Source organism: Hippocampus guttulatus, chromosome 11, assembly GCF_054856545.1.
Source record: "Hippocampus guttulatus isolate MCC_2025c chromosome 11, RoL_Hgut_1.0, whole genome shotgun sequence".
Classification (NCBI taxonomy): domain Eukaryota; kingdom Metazoa; phylum Chordata; class Actinopteri; order Syngnathiformes; family Syngnathidae; genus Hippocampus; species Hippocampus guttulatus.
The window spans coordinates 17357566-17378387 of record NC_141271.1 but is presented as its reverse complement, the minus strand read 5'-3'; the positions used below and the strand labels follow the sequence as shown (position 1 = coordinate 17378387).

Sequence of the window (20822 nt, the reverse complement as noted above, 5' to 3'; positions counted from 1 at the left end):
TGGAAAATAAAACGGTATTGGGTAGTTGGAATCTAATAGGCTGGAGCTTCCTGTGATCTCCTGAATTGTGAGTCATACGTTTTTATCTGTTTCAGGTAGATAAAAAAATTCGAATGTTATGAAACACCTCCATTGTGGATTCTCAAAGACGGGATTTAGATTTTCTTGAAACAAAATATTTGGGTGAAAAGTCCAACTAAAAACCTCAAATGCTGATTTGTAGCACTTCCATAATCGCTCCCAAAAAGTGACCGTTCTTACCACTTTTTACAGCTTCTGACTAGAAATAAAGCAATTAAATTAACTACCCAAGAAAATGTTTTCTCCATTGACAACAAAAAAAAAATCTGCTATGCTCTCCATGTGGGTTTTATTTAGTACACATCACAATCATTTAGCGATCCGGTCCCCCCGCCCCTTTTTTTTGGGGGGGGGGTGTCTGATGTGGGCACAAAGCAAATCAATTTTACATTTTGCTGCCACATTGAACATGAAAATAGAACCTGAATCCAGTTAATTGTGTCGCATTTAATTTGGCTCGCTCGCGCCTGAAATTACAGCATGGGGATCAAAGAGACTGGAATAACAATAAGCAAAAAATAAAACCCAATTCCAATTTGTTTAACCCACTCGGAGAATGAAACGAAGGCGCGGGCCAATCAATGGAAATTGCGCTTAAATCCCAACCGTGCAATTCAATTGGGTTACGAAATAACCAATGGATGGATAAATGATTCCGTTTGAATGAGAGGGGGTGGGGGGTGGTGGGGCAAGCCTCGCTGTAATTAATCACAGAGTTGGCAGGGAGCCGCGTGGCCTTTGAGACACTGTGGTCAGGATGCTGTTTAGTGGCTGCTCAAATGTGGCTTTGGAGTGAAGGTGTTTAAGGGCAAAAAGGGGGGTGGAGGCCTCCATCGGTGCATTCAAATGAAGTCTGTGACATCTTGGCCCCTTCGACACCCACCACTCCCCCTTTTCTCTCTCTCTCTCTCTCTCTAGCGCCACCTCTCTGTCCTCTCCCCCCCCCCCTCAGGTGAAGAGCGGCAGGTGTTAAACCCCCTCTGCCATCGAGCCACTTTATTCCGAATGAATGCTGCCCCTGTCCACACATGGAGGGCTTTCTTCTTTTAGTCATCACACTGGCGGTGGTCCATTTAGAGGCCTGCGAGAGCCTGCGAGGAGGCCTTGCAGATTAACTATAGACTTTGATGATGTGAACATGAGGGCTGGACAATTGATCAAATTCAGATAGACATCACAGTGTAGTAGAATGCATTTTTTTTCCAATTTGTTTTAGGGAAGGATTATCATACCAAAATATTTATTTATAGAGAATTTTTTTTGGATATGATTCATTGTAATATACTGTAGATTAATTTGTTGCTTGTGTTTGATTTTTTTAATGTATGGGAACAGAACACTGGGAAACAAAATTCTCATTCCTGTTTCTCACGATCCAATGTGGAGAGCTCACTGAAGTCGAAAGAGTATGCATTAATCCACTTTGTAATGCTGGATTGACTCCACTTTTTTGTTGTTGTTGTTGATCAAACCTCGTCTTGAAAAAAGACGTGAATTGTGGGCAAGCTATTTTTTTTTTTGCAGCGCAAGTGACATCGCCCACTATTGGCCTGGAATGCAAATGACAAGGGTTTCAGTCTGAATATAACTTCCAAAAAATGGATAGTTTTTAGAGGTTGAAAATGCTCTGAAGACTAAATGCCCTGCCTTGTAGGGTGGTCGAGGAGGGGGAGGGGGGGTCTTCATTATGTCATTAGTGTCACGACTTTTTATTTCACAACTTCCCCGTAATCTGTTGTGCGAGCGGCTCCAGTTTGTGGATACTGTAATCGTAGGAAAAATAATGACAGTTATCAGTCGCACCCACCAAGTGCCCATAAAAATCTGTCCTCTGTTCTGGAAGATGACAATTATCGGTTGTACTGTCATTATCATTGTTGACGGAGCAAGTCTTGAAGCATTCCCCCCCCCCCCCCCCCAAAGTAATAATCCCAGAGAAATCACTTCAAATTGGCCTATTTTAGGGAGAGGGGGTGGGCAGCAAGGGGACCAATTTTGGTTATATTTCAGAGAATCTTCAAGTTCAGGCAGCACACTGGCATCTGTGCACATCAGGTTCGCACTGGCGTTTGCAACTTGCCGGTGCTTTATTTCAATGCAATGATGTAACTGGGCTGCTAATGACAGCGAGGGAATTTAAATGGATTTGATGAGTTATTCAGGTGGGGATGGAGGCACCGGGCTGCGGGTGCATCAGCTCCGTGCAGCCTGCGCCACAAGCCCGGAATGAAAAGCTCATCCCGGATACTTTTTTTTCCCCGCCTCTTCGCATGCAAACAAACGCAGACAGCATGTGTGGTTTCACCTCCAGCTTCTTCTGAGCTCCTCAGTAAGTTCTTGCTTCACTTTTAGTAGGCTACCCTCTGTTGATTTATTTTATTTTATTTTAGTTACATGGGTAATCCTGCGTTTGCGTTTTAGCCAGTCGTCAAATGTAATTGAATCCGATTTTCAGGAATAATCGCTCATGTTGTGGAAGGCTGGCCGCAACCCTTCCCCCACAAATAAATAAATAAATGCAGACGATAGCGTAACAAAGCAGCCGGATTAAAAACACACAAATGCATGTCAGGTTGTATAAAAATAATACAAGTGGATCCTCATGTGTAAATGCATAAATATATTAAGCTCAGACTGTTTCACCTTTACGCTTGTGCAAGTGTAAGTGAGACCCCGAGCATGTGCAAGTGCTAACTGCACGACTAATTACCGGCCTACTTATGAAAATTGAACTCTGTGTTATGCTAATACGACACATTGGGATCGTTAATTACAATGACATTCATCAAAGCGGTCAGTAGCTTTAACAAGCTTGGACGTTGATTATTTTCTTTTTATTATGATTGGTACATTTTTTAAATGTTTATTACGAAAGCACATCGGGTATTTCTATGATATTCATATTTGAGAAGTCGTTTTGACAAAACGAGCGTCCTTTAGCAAGACAGAAAACCATCAAATTATGTTCATGTATCATTTTTATTGTCATTTGCGCCTCACAATGGTGTAATTTTGGGTTATCGTGACCAAAGTGGGTTGAGCTTTAATAACACGTCATCGGATGATCTGATTTAAATCACATTTATACCCAAATAACAATAATCCTAATGTGAATGTGCTAATTGTCCTGATAATGGCGATTGGAAGCCCTAAGCTTGTGTGCTCCGTCTTACTTGCTCAGGTTGCTCGGAGGCAACCCGCCAATGGGCTCGCCTCTCGGATCCAGCGGACCAATCAGCGGCCCCCTTGGATGAATATTCATGAGGGCCAGATTCAAATCTTTGGGGGAGTTTATCTCGGTCCGCAGCATCATACCTAGGACTTTTCACAGGAACAAACTGCATTTTCTTATGAATGGAAGTGGAAAAAAGTGGTTCGACTTAAATTGGGAGCCCTCCCGGTCTGGACTCAAACAACAAAACCAGGAGGAGGACGGGAGCCGCCGGAAGAGATGACAATGACCGCGATCCCAGAAAGTCTGAACAGTCCCGCCTCAGGAAAAAGCGTTTTCATGGAGTTCGGGCCCGCCAGTCAGCAAATGTCTCCGTCCTCCATGTCCCACGGACACTACCCCGTGCACTGTTTACATTCCGCAGGCCACGGACAGCACGACAGCTACACCCCGGCCCCGAACTTCCCCCGAACCCTGGCCTACCCTTACATCAATTCGGTGGGAAGCCACTCCAACAGCCCGTACCTCAGCTCGGTCCAAACGTACCAGAACAGCTCGGCTCTGCCTCAGACACGATTAGAGGACGCAGGTAAGCGCGTCGAAAAAAAAATCTCTCTGGCTTCGTCTATTACGTAACACGGTTTGCAATTAATGCTAATTATATAGTCCACTTTCCCACCCACGTGCATTCATTTTTTTTTCGTTCCAGCACCAGAAACGGCCAAGAACGCGGTGGTGGAGGGAGGAGAGGTGCGCTTCAACGGCAAAGGGAAAAAGATCCGCAAACCCAGGACCATCTACTCCAGTTTACAACTTCAAGCTCTAAATCGGAGATTCCAGCAAACGCAATATTTGGCCTTACCGGAGAGAGCCGAGCTTGCAGCCTCTCTGGGGCTCACACAGACACAGGCAAGTCCACTCTATAGTGTGATGATATATTTTTTTTTTCTTTTTGTGTATTCTTATGTTGCTATTGCACAACATTTATATTTTACTCTCCTCACTTTTTTTGACATGCTTTTCCTTCCATATTTCTCGAACGGTTTTCACCATTCTTCTTCACTTCAACCTATTCCCCAAAATCACGCCATTCAGGCTTGTATTCTTTTCTTATTTCAACAATTCAGTTTTCCCGTATTTCCACCTTTTAACCCCCCCCCCCAAAAAAAATAAATAAATCCCCGTTCATTCACAATGACACGGTCAACACTACCATGCGGACGCTCATCTTTCTCATTGCTCATTTAGTTCTGCTTGGGAATGACATTCAATATTGCACAATACCCACATACAAAAAAAAATATCCACATTTGCCACAAATTTATTAAAATAATAAAAATTTCACCAGTACAATTCCATATTATTCCACTCATTGTTCATTCCACATCTTTCAATAACATAATTTTCCACCAACATGTTGCACATTCTCACCAATATAATTCCATATTATTGCATATCATTCCATATAATTCATTATCATTTCATATCCAACAGCATCATTCGACGTCATTCCATATGTTTCACTAACATAGTACATTTTTCACCAAAATATTCACTTCATTCCATATTATTGCACATTATTTTTTTTAATTCACCGTGCGTGCATTGACATTTCCAGAAATGACAATTGTTATCGTTTATTATCTCAGATGAACCTTCCATCCACTCTGTATATTTCTAGTCAATTTTAAACCAAAGCAATCCTCTGAAAACATTTGTTTTAATTCCCCCCCCCCCCCCCCCATCTCACTTTGTTTACTTTTTGCACGAGCGTGTATGTGACGTTCTCCGTATACGTAAAAGTGGCCACACGCCCATTTTCTCACGCTCCTTCTCTCTTTTCCTCGCGAAGGTGAAAATCTGGTTCCAGAATAAGAGATCCAAATTTAAGAAACTGATGAAGCAAGGCGGTGGCACGATTGACACGAACGCGCTGGCCACGGGCCGCGGACTCTCCAGCGGTTCTCCCACGGGGGCGCCCGCCTGGAGCACTCCGACCGGGGTGAAGACGTCAGTGGGCGCCGCCACGGGGTCCTACATCCCGGCCTACACGTCGTGGTACGCCGGCACGCACCAGGAGTCTATGCAACAGTCCTCCCAGCTCATGTGAACTCATTTCGGGCACCTTTTACGCACGTCACCGCGCTTGGACCAGGAGAGCGAGAGCGTGGGCGTTTGCCCCCCCCCCCCCCCCCCAATCGCCCCTCATCCTCCTCCACAGCGAGCGCTTCATTCCGGAACCAGAAGAAGATGACGCTGAGAAACTTGAAAGAGGGGCTGACGTCCCCGCATGAGTTGAAATCTTTCACAAGCGCTTCTTCTCCCCCACTGCCTCCCCCTCCATTTTCTGGCTGCTCTTTGTAATTTAAACAAAAACTATTTGAAGGATGTCATTGTTTACTTGTTGCTGATGACTACATCACTTTTCATTCACGACAAGGCCAATCATGAGTCTTTCTTGAACCAAATGATATCGATAATATTTGATCCACCCGTTCCCATTCAAAACATATTGTACAAACTCAAATAGTCGCTTATGTGTTTATTATTTAAGTTAAATTATTGGGATTATTTGACGTCTATATTGAGGCCAGTCTTACGTTCATTTGTATGTTTAAATTTCAGACAACCATGCGTTGTTGACGCTGCACTAACGCGAGCAAAAGCTTTTTTTTTTTCTACGCTCACAAATTATGTGAAGAAAGAAATATTCACCTGACAAGCATTTTATTTGTCACGGCATTTTGTAGATACGGTTAAAAAATGTTTTGTGCTCTACTGGCTGTGAAAGGTTTTTAGGCTTGCTGTATTTGTCTACATGTGTTTTAGTCCCCTTGGGAAAAAAAATCTAGTTTTGTATCGATCTCTTTAATTTATTGCCTCTATGTACATATGTGCACATTTTCACAAAGCAGTAAAAAGATTTAACTTATGTGAAAAACTTTGAGTGCATGTGTGTGTTGCACTGATTCATGGGAAGCCTCGTGCACATGACAACACTTTCTGCACACATACACAAAAAAAAGGCCCGAAAAGATGATTTATGATGATTTTTGGCTCGCAGCCATTTTGTGTCGCTGTTGTTGCTGCTGCAGATGTTGTTGTCAACAAACTGACGGGGGGGGGGGGTGAGGGGATTGTTTTGGGGATTTTCCACGTGAATTCTGGATTAATATCGCAATCGGTTTTCTTTTCAGTTTTTTCTTCAAGTAAATCGAGCAACAACAACAACAGCGACAACAAAAAATAAGGGCAAATGATGCGAGCTTGATTGAATAAGAGACGACGACCAAAGGCCACAAGGAAGGACCCCCCCCCCCCCCCCAAGCTGAGATTTGTGGGGTCCATGAATGAAATTATCATTCTTGTCATCTTTATTTGTCGTTCAATATTTGTCGAGCCACACACGAAGCAGGCTAGCAGTTAGTAACAAGCAGAATCCTTCATAATGTCCTTGGGTGTCTTGAAAGGCGCTTATAAATAAAATCTATTATTATTATTATTATAATCATGATATATATTCACAAGTCATTTCCATCTATTGCCATATATATTGAAACACAAAAACACACCCACCCTCCACGGCCCATTTTAATTTAAAATTGGATGATAAATGATTTACAACCCAAAAGATATCAGCTTCTATGTGAGAAAAACACCTCCAACACCTTATGTCATAGATAAAATTAATCCGAATGCCTTACTTACATGAATCCATGACAACCACGACAAATAACTTAAAATGATTCTTACCTAATCATTATTTTTTGTTATTCCGGATAGATTTATCGACAGCGAGCGATCCATTAGAATGAGTCATTTCATCGTTTGTACTTCAACACTACAACTACATACGATAATTCTGCATTATTATTGTATCTTTTTTTACATCAAATTATCTGTCCTAGTATACTTTTTAGGACGTTCATCAAATTGACACAAAAATGATCAACACTCCAATTGTGTTTGTGCTGGATGCATGTCGCCTCCCTTTACATTAACTCGAAACGTCCACAATAAATGAAACACACTAAGAAAAAAAGGGCAATGAGGCATAATTCGATGACATGTATTGAAATAAAACCGCATGGCCAATATGATGACGCCTATTAGTACCAGTCTTCGTTTCTTCTTCTTATAACATCACGCCTTGCTCTTCCTTCTCCTATTTTTAAAAAATATACAGTATATTTTTCAAATTTGCGTCGACGTCCGTGTGTTTTTCTCTCTCCGTGAAGCAAGCCCGCGTATTGTTGTGCTGTGCGAAACGTCAATTTGGTTGTACTTCTGCACCCGAGAAAGGCGCAGCTGCTCATCCAAGAGGGTCAACGTTATTTCGCTTGCATTCTCTCTCCTTGATTACACGAGGCGAGCCCATCAAACCCGGCATAATTACAGTCATTTCGCCCTTATTTATTCTAATGCAGTTTCCCATCTCTGGGGTAATTATGAACAATTTTTGTTTCTCTCCCTCCTTCTCTCTCTCTCTCTCTCTCGCTCTCTCTTTCTCACTTGCCTTTTTCTCTTCTGTCTCTCGCAGGATCTTTTTTGGCGCTGACAAAGGAGACAGAGCTGTGAAAGAAATGCGCTGGTGCAAAATAGAGGAAGGGGGGTAGGGGTATGGCGAAATAGGTGAGCTGCTATATATGCAGGGTCTTGGCTTGTCTGCCTTGAACGTTGCAGTGTGTGAGCTTGCGCAAATTGCTTGCAGGTGGAGGCTGCAGCAGCAAATTGTCAATGCAACGAGAAGCTTCAAAATGGCACAAGGCGCACAGGATAGACATGCAGAAACAGCTTGAAAATGCATCACCATTTCATAATGCATGACATGAAAATGTATGAGATGACCCACCTTTCAGCTTTGAGTGATATACAAGCATCAAACGGCTCCAGAAAAGCGTTTAAATCCTAACATCACTCACCCCCAAAAAATGTTTTAATTAAATGAAGAAAAAAGAAAAATCGGCCCTCGCTGCATGTTCTGCTCCAGAGCTCCGAATATGACTAGAAAACCCGCTGCTTTATTCCCCCTCTTTATAGCAGATGGGGAGAAAAATGCACATTATTAGCATAAATGTTTACTCCTCATTACGCTGATGACATTGTGCACTCGAGGTCTTGGTAATCTTTGGGGCTGGGGTGGGTGGGAAATTATGAGTAATTTTTCCGCTGCAAATTTAAAGCAGCAGTTATCAGGCAATTCAGTCTAATTTGGATTTAATTATGCTTGAGTCAAGTTACTCGTTGGGCTGAAAACTATGCGTTGATATTGCCATTTATTGTGTACATGTAAGTTGGACAATGTTGATGCTTGAGACTGTCTTGGGTAAAAATGACACCCCGTATTAGGAGGTCTGAAATGGTGCCGAATTATGGGAGTAATTGCAGGTTTTCACAAAGAGTGGAATTACAGTAGAGCGCAGAGGACAAATGAGGAAGCGGGAGTGTGGCATTTACAAGTTGCACAATCAAAAAGAGATGACACACTCGCTGCGTGGCCACGAAATTCGGTAGGAGCTGCGTTAAAAATTATGATTCTCCCGTTTTTGTTTTTTTTTTTACTGTTCGAGTGGAATTAATTTGTTCATTATTGGGTCCATATTAGTAACAACGTTACTGCGTGCCTGCGGTGTGTGTAGTAAGTGGTTAAATAATGCAAAATCGTCGTTAAACATATTTTTATTGTCCACAAGTGATTTGACAAAACAAGTTATTCCGATCATATTCTATTTTTCAGAATCATATTTAGTGAAACTGCTGTCCACCCTGATAGTATTGGGGTAGTTTGTCCTTTCAGAAACAACTCTGAAGTTTCCAGTGACATGACTATATCAGAGTTTGTCATTTTTGAAAGGAGACTGGAATGTACAGTAGTTACGAACCAATATTTACACTTATGTTTCACATTTTCATCATGAGTGTAGTTCGAGACTGTCAAGCTTCACATGTCTACTCTATCTATCTAGCTAGCTAGTTAGCTAACTAGCTAAGCTATCTATCTTCTATCAGAGCTAGTTAGCTAGCTAGCTAGCTAGCTATACTGCAAAGTGACGTCCATCAAATCCTCATCAAATGCTAACATTAGCCACAAAATGCAACCCTGTCAGTAAGGTATAGCTCACATCTTTTGCTGTTTGCATGTTCATTATCTGATTGGAGTTAATTTATTTATAAAATGCGGGCGTTTGACCGATATATACTGTATTTCTCTCACCAATTGTCTACACTGCCACCAATGAATATGAAATTGAACGAAAAAAATCGTTTAAAAAAATCGCGGGTGGGGGGTGTGTGTGAAATGGAGATATCTCAAAGGCACTTTATGGTGACATTGGCTAACATTGTTTCATGAATACCTCTTTGACTGAGAATAAGCATCATTGCTGTTCCATTTACCGGTAATTTAGGCCAGTGTGCATTAATGTGGTAATATTTCTGTACTTTCCCCTCCTCATACTCACAACTGTTTTGAATGTTTTCACCCTCTGTGTAGCCTGAGTATATGCTCTTTTTTTTAATTGAACAGTTGTGTTATGCATTTGGACCATAAAAGTATTAACCAAAGTAATCCAATTGAAATGCAGTTCTATGTCAACTACACCCACAACAGCAAAAAGACATATTACATAACTAGAAATGGATGTAAATGACTGCTGGGTATCCCACAGGCAGCCTACTCAAAACAATTTATCATAGCGTTCCCATGAAATGACATGCGTCCAAATGTTAACCCCCCACACCCCACAAAAAAAGTCAAAAAAAAAGAGTGGGGATGATATTTACTGTATTTGCCTAAACAGAGGCCTGTATCCAAGATGTAATGTATTTGTCCTGGTACCATACTGCAAAAAAAAAATAAATCTGTAACAGTTTTTCTTGTGGTTCAAAATGAAGGATCCCATTTTGTATATACCACCATTCATCATTTAAATCGAATATAACAGGTGTGTTTGAGCAAGTGTATAAACAAAAGGCCAACATGCAGGTGAAGCGTTTCACATTTGTAACCTACTGCCACTATACATTTAGTTTTTTCTTTATGTCGGTGTCAATTCTCAGTCAAAACAATCCACAAGGTTGCTCGCAATTTATTATTTTACCAAACACATAAATTGTTAGTTATTTTTGTCATTAACATGCTGCCAATGGTCTATCGACGACATGCATCAATCAATTTAGGGTTTAAAATTTTCCGCCATTACTTCTCTTATACGAGACGTGTGTGCGTGTGTGTGCGTGTATGTGCATGCGTATGTGTGTGCGTGTGCGCACGCAAAGCCTACTGTTATGAATATTACTATTATGAGGATGTGATTCATGACATTGTTAATGTCCCTGCAGTATTGTACATGTGGATAGAGAGGAGGTAAGCCTTCACAGTAAACGTGTTTTATTTAAATAACCATATGGAGCACTGTAATATAAAAACAAATAACAAAAATAAATAACACAAAACACAATTGAGTGTGATACAAGTCAATCAGACGCAATCAGTAGCTTGCGGTGGTAAAATGATTTTTGCACCAATCGCCTTTAAAAAAATAAATGTCATGAGCTAAAATTTATTTTCAGTATACAGTACAGCTGTGGTGGGGGGTCGGGGGGGGATATGTGACCACTGCAAGATTTTCAGTTTTTCAAATTTTCCTGCACATGTGTGAGTGAAATGAGCAATTTGATTTTATTTTATACAATGCAGCTTCCAACTTCCTAACATTCAGAGCCTTTATTTGTAGAAAATGTTAACTGGTCCAAAAAATGTTTGTGTGTTTTTTGGGTGTTTTACTTCCCCCCACCCCACCCCCAGAGCTGTATATTACACAAGATAATGATGAGGTCAAGTAGAAAAAGGCACAATACAGTTGACATGTGCTACATCACTGACGGGCAAGGTTTGCATTTGGACAAATGAAAAACAAATAGCTGGCAAAAAAAAAAAATCCAGCATAATAGTGGTTCATTCATTCATTCCTGGACATAAACTGAATAAATAAATAGAAAAATAATTGTCAAATTATAGGTCTGTGTGTACGAACAGCAGGCAAACGTCCACAGTTTTGCGATGCTTCCGCGCGTAAAAGTAGGACCCAGTTCAAAAAAATGAATGTAGCCTACACGTATGTTTTTCATCACCACGGTCCCCTTTGAAAAATAAAAATTGCTTTTTCTTTGTTCAGAAAATCGTCCCGGCAGTGAGGGCCGGGTTGTGGTGGAGCATAGGTGGCTGCAAGTGGCTCATCGAGTTCGTGTTGGAGTACCACGAGTAGTTGGCCAAAAAAGAAGTGGACGACGAAGAGGAGGAGGAAGATGAGGGCGCGCTGCTGCCGTTGCTGCTGCTGTTGGGGGGGCTGCTGCAGTTCGGAGGTAACGTGGAACTACTCATGCCTTGAGTCTGTGGAAAATCCCACGCGTTAGGCGGGGACGTGCACGGGGGCGACTCGCTGGTGGGGACGTGGTGCTCGGGGGCGATTTCGCCGTTTTTCCACAGCTTCTTGAACTTGGAGCGCCGGTTCTGGAACCAGATTTTCACCTATGGAGGAGATGACACGTTATTGCCGCTCTATTCCGTGGTGTTTTTTTTTTGTTGTTGTTCTTTTTGGCAGTCACCCACCTGTGTCTGCGTGAGGCCCAGGGAGGCAGCCAACTCGGCGCGCTCGGGCAGCGCCAAGTACTGCGTTTTTTGGAAGCGCCTCTGGAGCGCGGCCAGTTGGAAGCTGGAATAAATGGTTCGAGGTTTTCTGACCTTCTTTGGTTTTCCATTCACCATCCTGATTTCTGGCTCGCTCTCTTCTTTTTCTGCGGGAGGACATTGGAATGTATACTTTGAGGACGGTTCTGGCAGTGGGTGCGTAATTTAGATTTGTGATGGGGGATGTATCACTTTTTTTTGGATTGTTTGTTTGTTTCCTTGATATCGTATAGTGCGCGCGCAAGAATTTGACACTGAACATGGATGTGTGTTTATTTTCGGTTAATTCAGTTCTATGGGTGTGCGCGTGCAATTTAGAGTCGTTTACTGAATATGAATGTGTTCAAAAGCTGACTGAAACGCTGCCAACTTCACCACTGTGGAACTAATACGTCACATTTGATCTTATTAGCACGCCCATATAAATAGAAATAACGTGCACCGTTATTTCTATTTATATGGGCGTGCGGATAAGATCAAATGTGACGTATTAGTTCCACAGTGGTGAAGTTGGCAGCGTTTCAGTCACTTATGGATGCGATAAATTTATAAAGGAGCGTGCAAGGAGGATACAAAAATGCGACCATTGAATGCGTGCGAATTCGATTTTGGAAAAAACGGTGAATATGACATAAATGCTGTTATAATACGTGTTATTAATGTTTATACATTCAAACTAAAGTGTGGACTGTATCAGTTATGGATTTGAATATTTGCCATTTCCGACTGTATATTGTGTTAAAGGCGATATCACAGTTAAAAAAATATTTATTTAGGCGCGTACACATTCTAATTTAATACCGAACTTTAACAATGTGTGTAAAGCAATAAGTATCACATTTGTGTATGCAAGTTGTAGTATACCGTACGATAACATTCATTAGCGAGGAGTGTATCGCAACACCGTCTTATAAATTCCTACTGAGCATGAATGGATTTAAATTCTACCGATAGATTGAGCACAGAATTTCCATTGCATACCGGTCTCGGCGGGAGTGGGTGAGGAGTTGGGTCCAAAACTGCCATACGTGCCGTAAGACGAGTTGAAGGCCGCCATATCGTAAGACTTGGGGTTGTACGGTCCCGCGCCGGGTCCGCTTCCGTGGTACTGGAAGGAACCGAGCTGCGCAAAGGGCGATCCGCCGCACGAGTGTCCGTGCTGGGGGCTGTTGTAATAGCTGCTGTCCGTGGCCGTGGACACCGGCAAGGTGGGGGACTCCTGCGACTTGTGCAAGCTATGGTAGTTAGTGGAGGTCATCTGGTTGGAGTGCATATCAGTGCTGAGGTTCTCAAAAACGCCGGTCATCTCGAAATCTGCGCAAAGCTGAAAACGTGTCCGGAATGTGGTTGGGCTCTTTGTCGCGTGGAGGAAAAAGCATCCCAGTGTGGGAAAGAGAGTGTCCCTTCCACGGTGGCCTGTGATTATCTGCCACCGTCTCTGGAAGCAGCGCGCTTATGAGAAGGAGGGTGCAAGTCGGGCTAACCAATGACGAAAGAGGAACAACACTGACTGCTTCTCATGCTTCCGCCCTCCTTTTTTTTTTTGTTTCTCAACAGTCAGAATTGTGTCAAACACTTAGCACCACCCTGCTTCTATTTCCATGGTTTGCAAAGTATTTACACCAAAGTGCTGGACGATCTTAAAAAAAATAATCGAATTGCATTTTCCCCCGCTTACGATTGCAATTCTATTTCTGTCACTTCTGAATCCTCTCATCTCCCTGTGGATCCTCTGCCATTCAAAGGCAGCTCCTGTGTTCAACCTTTTTTTTTTGTCTTCCTTACTTTTAGCTTCGGTTCCTAACTAGAAGTGGATATTCCGCCGTAGTTTCAGCAAAGCTCATCAGGCCCAAGATAACAGCGATAACGGTAACAGTGCGAATCCACAGGGGAAGTGCCCATCAATATCATAAATGTCAATGACATAAATGCCATTTTATTTGGTAGGTTTTTGGTTAATTTTATTTTGGTGTAACCCCCGCCCCCCCCGCCCAAAAAAACCTAAACACAAACACCATAAAGATCTGATATGGAATGCAATATGAGGTTAAATTCTATGTACTGTGGCTCTACTTCATCACGGTTAAAGGCAGTAGAACCAATGCAGTGGTTCTCTCGTGTGGTAGAAGAAGGCATTACACGTATTTGTGATCTTATTTTCCCGGTTGCAACATGAAAAAGGAAGACCGAGGGAAAAAAGACACTATCTTGTCATGACGACTTTAAATCTCGTCGTAATGACTCGTAATGATTTGTCATAATGACTTGAATTCTCGCCATGATGGCTTGAAACTCGTCACGACGATTTTTAAATCATCTCGTCATGACGCTTTTAAATCTCGTCTTGTGGTACGCCGTCGTAAAAAAATAAAGTGAGAAGAAGTGATATTTTTAAACACGCGCAAATGTTTTATATTTTAACGTGTTTTGTTATTTTAATTTGTTCCTACTCCTTGGCGGCACAGCAGGTAAAGTCTTTCTTTGAGGGATATTTGGATGTATTTTTATTTTTTTTACTGGACTGCAAAACCGAGTTCAATCGTCTCACGACAATGAGATAAAAATAGAATTTAGTAACATTTCAACAGCTGAAGTGACACTTTAAATAAATAAGTAATACTATTATCGGTATTCAAATAAAATTATTATTACCATTATTATTATTATTATAATTATTATCATATTCTCCTTAAAAGATACCTCCTGGTCCCCCAGTCTTTTTCGGTCCGACTCCACATTCTTGTTCAGAACAAAACCAGTGACTATATATTTCTTACCACAAGATGGCAGTAAATCTTTTCACGAGCACATGTTGGGAATCCCAACCTCAATTGAGCCAAGGCACACCGTGACAAATAGTCTCACGCCACACCAACACTAAACAAAAATATTACCAAAAAGTGGATGCGCAGTTCAAACTAAACCTTCTGCCATCTAATGTAAAAGTATTTAATTGATCTACTGGTCAGGACACATCGCTGAAGCTCTTTAAAAAAAACAAACCAAAGGAAGTTCACACTGCTGGTTCAGAGCTCTGTGTGTGTCTTCCGCATTGTTTCCTTGAAAAGCCCCAGCCCATTTGGACCCACATGTCACTGCTCATTAGTGGAGCATGTCTCTTCATTCATTGCTTCATTCATTCACTGGGACTGGACTGAGCAGGAACTCCCCAGTTCAACATTATACATTGTCAGATTTCTTTCAAATGTAGCTTTCTAAGAAACATGCTTCATAAAGTACACCTGCACAATGTGATGGATTATTTATTTGATTTTGCCTTGACATGGTGAATGCATTTTTTTCATGATTTATTTTGAAATCTGACCATTCAGAAGTCGGCCTCCAGGGCTGCGTTGTATTCCACCCTGAAGTTTCCACTCTTTTAGAATCGGCTTTGAATCCGAAGGTCTTCCGATGTTAAAACAGTAGCGGAAGAGTTCTTGCTCCGTGCAACCCAGATAGATCAAACGGTGGCTCGTCTGGTTGAGCTCCTGCTGTGAGACTTGAAGCATTCATCTCCATGGCAACGCACCCTTTTTACCACACCATGTCAGCTTTGTCATTTCAAATACTTTAAGGATCTACGCCAAAGGTAGAACTCAGCGGCTTGGTGGTTCTTCCATTGTTCTTCCATAAGACAGTCAGCAAAAAAAAAAATGCTACTGTGCATCCGTTTTGTTCATGCGCTTCTTGCAAACATGGAAATGATCCGCCGAGTGTCCCTTGACCTCTTTGTTTGAGAGCTTGCGTATGTTCTGCAGGGCTCCGGACGCCGGTTTTTGTCAGGGAGCGTCCACCAGGGTATTCGCCGTTGAGCATGTGTTTCCTAACAATCAGTCTCGGTGCATTATGGGCTGGGAGGAACTTATTTTTAACAACAAAAGGCTGCGACATGACAAACAATTGAAAGGAAGTTGAAGCGCGCTGACGAAGCAGTGGCAGGAAAGCAAAAGCTTGGAGGCTTGATTTCATCAGGAGCTTCTGCTCATGGTGATGGATGATTTTGATCCGGGTTGGGTTCATTATTTTGACCCAGCAGATTGGATCCGGGCGGGCCGAAGAACTGAAGCCGGTCGAATCCTCAAGCCAATGTGCTGGATATAAACAACCCAACAGTGGTTCTGTCCCTCTTGGACCTAGCGCTGGCTTTGCTATTTCACCCGGTTTGGGTTTACTTTGATCCCAGCAATTTTCAGAGTCTATATTTGAGAACCAATGATCGCCCCTCCATCTGCTTACTATGAGATTGCGATCTGGGAATCGCCTTTTGCCCCAACACGGTGAAGCTACACTTTGCAGTGACCACAAAGGAATCCCCCAGAATTCCCTGTGTCATCTGCCCAGCCTGAGAAAGAATTTTGTGAGGTCTGCGAGGTCCCGTTCCCTCCATTGTTGAGGCGGTGGGATGGCACGACCCCAATCCCCCGCCCCCCTCCATAAAATGGCAGGCAGGTCTTTGTGTGCGGGGAGTGGAGCAGATTTAGTGCGGATGGTCTCCCGACAAAGGTGAAGCGGCGCTGTCACAACAGCAGCGGGATCAGCTGCTCGCACGGCGTCATTTAACGCTACGCTTCACACGCCGGCTCAGAAACGCACAGCCGACATCTCGGCATGATGATGAGCCCAACACTCACATGCTGGGATGTGACTATTTGCTGGAGAGAGAGGGAGCTGTGTCGATTCCCGTTTCACTTTAGTGCCATTTGACAACAAAAGTAAAACGGACTCCCGGGTTTGGAATTGTCTTTCCATCGTAGTTTATCCACCTCTCTCTCTCTGCATTGCTCTCTCTAGCTCTATCGCTATCACTCGATGTCTCTTTTTTATTGCGCTCTTTCTTTATCCCCCTTCTTTCACGATCACTCCATCCATCCCTCTCTCCGTCGATCCACTACTCTTTTACCTCTCTTTGTGTCTGTTTAAATATCTCTTTCCTCTATCCATCCTCCATCCTCTATCCATTTATCCCTCGATCATCCGCCTTGATCACTCTTCATCTCTCTCTCTCTCTCTCTATTTATCCATCACTCTCTATATTTGCATTTCTGTACCCTTTCCTATCTCTCTATCCACTTATCCATCCATTCATCCCTCCATCCACCCTTTGATATACTGTACTTTTATTCGTCTCTTACTATCAACCTTTCTCTCTGTATCTCTATTTCTCCATCATCCTTCCATCCATCCATCCATCACCCGCTTGTCTTCATATAACTTTCTATCTTGCTCTTTTTTATCTTTCTCACTGTCTCTCTTTCTCTCTCGCTCTTTGTCTGTCTCTCGCTCTGTCTCTCTCCCTCCCTCTCTCTCTTTATTGCTATCGCTCTCTATTACTCAGTCTCTATCTCTCTTTATCTCTCCATCGCCCTTCATTTGGACCCCTATCTGTCTTCATCTAGCTCTTCCTCCGTCTGTCTCTCTTGATCATTCTCTCTCTTCATCACTCTCCGTCTTCCTCCAGTTCCTTCTCGTCCCTTTTGTGTGTCTGTCATTGTGTCTAGCCATTCCTTAAATGTCCTTGCTCACTCTGCTTCACTGCCTTCCTCCACTTCATCCATCTCTCACTGCATTGTTTGATGTCCGTCTGGTCCTTCGGATGCCCCTTGGTTCATTCTCGCCTCCTATTCTATTCTTCCATCTATCCACCCATCCATCCATCCACCCATCCATCCATCCATCCATCCATCCATCCATCCATCCATCCATCCCCCTACATTCTTCTATGACAGCCCAAGGCAGCCAAAAGACATCTTAGATATTAAATATTTCCATCCACTCAACTCCTTGTAACCCATGTGGCGGCCTCCTTGTCAGTTTGAGAACTGTATTCATTTGCAACGCTATCCAATACCGGTAGCTGGGCCCAAAAGTCATCGCGGTGCAAGTTCCTTCCCCAGTGATGAGGAATTTGGTTTTGTTATCTATTTTTCGTGTTAATGCAAAGTCACCTGTTATGAGAAATATGTCACGGGAATTCCGTGCGTGTATGCCATACTTGAAAAGGTGTTTCACGGCCACTGTGATTGTTTGAGGCCACACAGCGACTTGAGAAAGATTTACTTGACTCCAACAAACCAAGCTGCTAATTTGAGAAGAAAGCTCTCGCCACCTGCAGGCGGTCACCTGATCGACCATCGATCCCCTCTCACCTCCCCCCTATGACACAATAGAACCCTCCCGACCCAGCTCCTGTTACGCCGAATGCCTTTGGATAGAATGCGCATGAAAGTGTTCTTTTGTGTGGTGGCTTGAACTCAGGTGAAACCACTTCTACTTCTCTTTGGTCACAGACACACCAAGGCATTGCCAAAACACAAAACACAAGCAGCAGCATGAAGTTCCTCAACAATCTGGATGATAAGAAACAGCTCTCGGTATGATTCGGTGCAGTTCGATAACAATGTAAAGTACAAATACGAACTTGTAGAAATGTTTCGTCACGTGGTGGCCAGGAAGTAAAACTAAACGCTTACCACGCTTTTTTTCGATGACAGATTGAATCTGCTTTTTGAGGCAGCCTGACGCTCATGGTTCTTGTGTAAGTTCCTGTAAAGATATTGCACTGTCTGCACATTCATCCTATGTCCTCTTTCCGGAAATAGAACAAACAGCATGACAACAAAATATTTGACCAGCTTTTCATATCCTCTTGCTACTCAGATCAAAGGCTGAAACACGAAACGGTTATTTGCTGGGCCACAACAGACCGCACCTGTTCAAGCTGCAGCGCGTCACTTCAAACAAACCCAAAAAGTCACATTTTCACCCAAGCCACTACGAGAGGAGATGACGCAAGCCGATCGGATAAGCCGATCAGCTCCTCTTTCATAATAAACTTTGTGATAATGGTTTTATTATAGCAAATGGAGAATAAGTGTAGCAATTGCTTGTGGGGATCTTAATGAGCAAATTCAAGTAAAGAATAAGGCTATATGCTAATAGACACTATAGCAAATTAACTTGATTTAGTGGTCTGAAAATCGATGGATATTCCTGGAAAACTAGACATAAAGTGACTTCAATCAAGTGAAAAGCCGTCAAATGGACATGTGTAATTGTACACATTAAATAGCTGTTGGGCTTGCTGTCTTTGAAAATGATGAATGTTTAAAGGCAGATATTTATCATGTGAGTCACTGGTGCACAAAGTAGTCATACAATCAGATCATGGCGTCGTTAAAGGGGCCTGGGATGTGTTGAAGTGTGATGCACTGATGAGGAAATGCACCACAACAAGAGATGCCATTCAAACATTTCACACGAGAGCCAGCAGACTCATTTGCCGTAATTAGGGATGTGGTTCGTTCGGCTCTTACTGACACACACACACACACACACACACTGGCTGACAATAGCCACTTTGTGTAACGTCATGGCCTGGATCGCTTAAAGTTCACGTAGCCATCAAATTTCAGCAGACAGAGTCAGAAAAAACGAGCACAATGATTCAAAGTTTCCTGCAGGCCACATAAGAGTTCAGATCAATTTTACTGAAGGATAATGAAATAATGACGGATCCTCCCCTGCGTCCATTTTGTAGTTGTCCCGTAAACATCACCAAAATCGGTGTTTCGTAAAACTGTGAAAAACACTTAATGACTTATTAATCAAGATGGCAGGTGCAAGCGGTGAGGTTGCACGTTCATAATTGATGCATTTTCCCTCAGTCTGATGATCATTGCATCAATAATGCAACAGTTCAAATCAATTCCGGAAACCTGAGTTTACAGTACATGACTTCAATCACAATCCTTTCAACAGACTGCGAATGATTCTGCCTTCGGTTTGGCGTCAAATGAGTTAGTTTATTTGTACAGATGTGTTGACCAACTGTATGTGCCTGTCTGTTTGCAGTCTCCCCTTAAAATCTAAATTCTATGTATTTTCCGATTCTTTTGAATTTTGTCCCCCCCCCTCCCCCCCCCAAAAAAAACTATCTTGAAGTATTTTTTCGTTTTAACCACTCTTGTTGGTTTTATGCAGCAGGCGTCTGTGTACATACTCGGGTCACTGCTTTGTTGTCGTACCATAGTTTGACCAGAGAGGGCGCTATGGATCACCTCGCCCGGACCCCGAGGGCAATCAACCCGCGGCGGCTTCCAGTGTCTCCGTGTCGGCTGGCCAGAGAGCACAGAAGGGATTGAGTTCCTGAAACTTTGCACCTAAAACACGCACCGGTATGCTGCTGCGAGGGGGCGTTTGCGTGGCACTTTTCTCCCTTTTGAACGCACCTTTTGCGCTGGCCTTCAACCTGGACACCAACCATGTGATCAGGAAAGGCGGAGAGCCCGGCAGTCTGTTCGGATTCTCTCTCGCTATGCACCGGCAGCTCAACCCGGACAAACGAATGTGAGTCTGTAATCTCCTTCTCGTGGGAATGTTTTTAGAAAAAAAAAGCGGAGCATTGTCATCATTCTCACTTTGCTCATTTAAAACACTGGTATACCATGATGCATATTGTCCCTTTTCAAATCACGATTCAAATTTATTGTTGTTGCCTAAAAAGTACTTTCCTTTGTGTGGTTTTAACACCGTGTTATTGTGATGTATGCATGTGAACTGAGACGCATGCAGGCGGAAGACAAGTGAACAAATAAGGGTGACAAGTGTCATGCAAATGTGATGTAAGGTCAAGCCGGGTGGCCTCTGGAGGATGAGCTGGCGACTTTTCTCCACACACATATTTGAAATGTGCCGATTTAGGGCTTGTTTGTCATTGTTTAATTGAAATGGTAGAGAATGAGTAGGTTAATGTTATAAAATGCTCCCGTGTTACAGTTATTTCAGAATGAGTCTCTCTAAGGTAGTGGCAAGCCGTGCATTTGGTTGGTTTGTATTTTGAAGTGTCGATGTCACGCTTGTTTGCCGTTTAATCCAAGT

General features: G+C 42.8%; 3 protein-coding genes across 9 annotated transcripts in view; 2 read left to right on the top strand and 1 right to left on the bottom strand.

Annotated features, from left to right (window-relative positions):
* The first annotated feature begins 2097 nt into the window (after positions 1–2097).
* dlx1a (distal-less homeobox 1a) lies at positions 2098–6194 on the top strand. 3 transcript variants are annotated; one of them, XM_086124489.1, is made up of 4 exons: positions 2098–2410; positions 3678–3842; positions 3963–4162; positions 5106–6194. In XM_086124489.1, exons 1-4 carry the CDS (start codon positions 2308–2310, stop codon positions 5361–5363), a joined length of 726 nt encoding a protein of 241 aa, XP_085980615.1. In that variant the 5' UTR covers positions 2098–2307; the 3' UTR covers positions 5364–6194. The 3 variants fall into 3 exon arrangements, with proteins under 3 accessions (XP_085980615.1, XP_085980614.1, XP_085980613.1); XM_086124488.1 differs by having other exon boundaries at positions 3263–3842; XM_086124487.1 differs by lacking the exon at positions 2098–2410 and having other exon boundaries at positions 2432–3842.
* Positions 6195–10626: 4432 nt separating this feature from the next.
* dlx2a (distal-less homeobox 2a) lies at positions 10627–13360 on the bottom strand. Its single transcript, XM_086123503.1, has 3 exons — positions 12924–13360; positions 11865–12049; positions 10627–11783 (listed from the first exon to the last, which is right to left on the bottom strand). Exons 1-3 carry the CDS (start codon positions 13246–13248, stop codon positions 11427–11429), a joined length of 867 nt encoding a protein of 288 aa, XP_085979629.1. The 5' UTR covers positions 13249–13360; the 3' UTR covers positions 10627–11426.
* The window catches only part of itga6a (integrin, alpha 6a), a 25598-nt gene continuing 16262 nt past the window's right edge, over positions 11487–20822 (top strand). For 4 of the 5 annotated variants that reach the window (XM_086123498.1, XM_086123496.1, XM_086123499.1 and 1 more), the window contains exon 1: positions 20034–20291. In XM_086123498.1, the coding sequence (XP_085979624.1) occupies positions 20122–20291 (170 nt within the window). In that variant the 5' untranslated portion in view covers positions 20034–20121. Of the gene's footprint in view, positions 11618–20033; positions 20292–20822 lie in introns of those variants that run through there. The other variant, XM_086123500.1, reaches the window with a different exon arrangement.

What these genes read in the sequence shown, in the direction of transcription:
- dlx1a (XM_086124488.1), top strand. Translation starts at nt 3,533, where the DNA reads ATGACAATGACCGCGATCCCAGAAAGTCTGAACAGTCCCGCCTCAGGA. An exon ending in GACACGATTAGAGGACGCAG is followed by an intron (nt 3,843 to 3,962) that starts GTAAGCGCGTCG and finishes TTTTCGTTCCAG; the next exon opens with CACCAGAAACGGCCAAGAAC. An exon ending in TGGGGCTCACACAGACACAG is followed by an intron (nt 4,163 to 5,105) that starts GCAAGTCCACTC and finishes TTCCTCGCGAAG; the next exon opens with GTGAAAATCTGGTTCCAGAA.
- dlx2a (XM_086123503.1), bottom strand. Translation starts at nt 13,248, where the DNA reads ATGACCGGCGTTTTTGAGAACCTCAGCACTGATATGCACTCCAACCAG. An exon ending in ACCCACTCCCGCCGAGACCG is followed by an intron (nt 12,050 to 12,923) that starts GTATGCAATGGA and finishes GTCCTCCCGCAG; the next exon opens with AAAAAGAAGAGAGCGAGCCA. An exon ending in TGGGCCTCACGCAGACACAG is followed by an intron (nt 11,784 to 11,864) that starts GTGGGTGACTGC and finishes TCTCCTCCATAG; the next exon opens with GTGAAAATCTGGTTCCAGAA.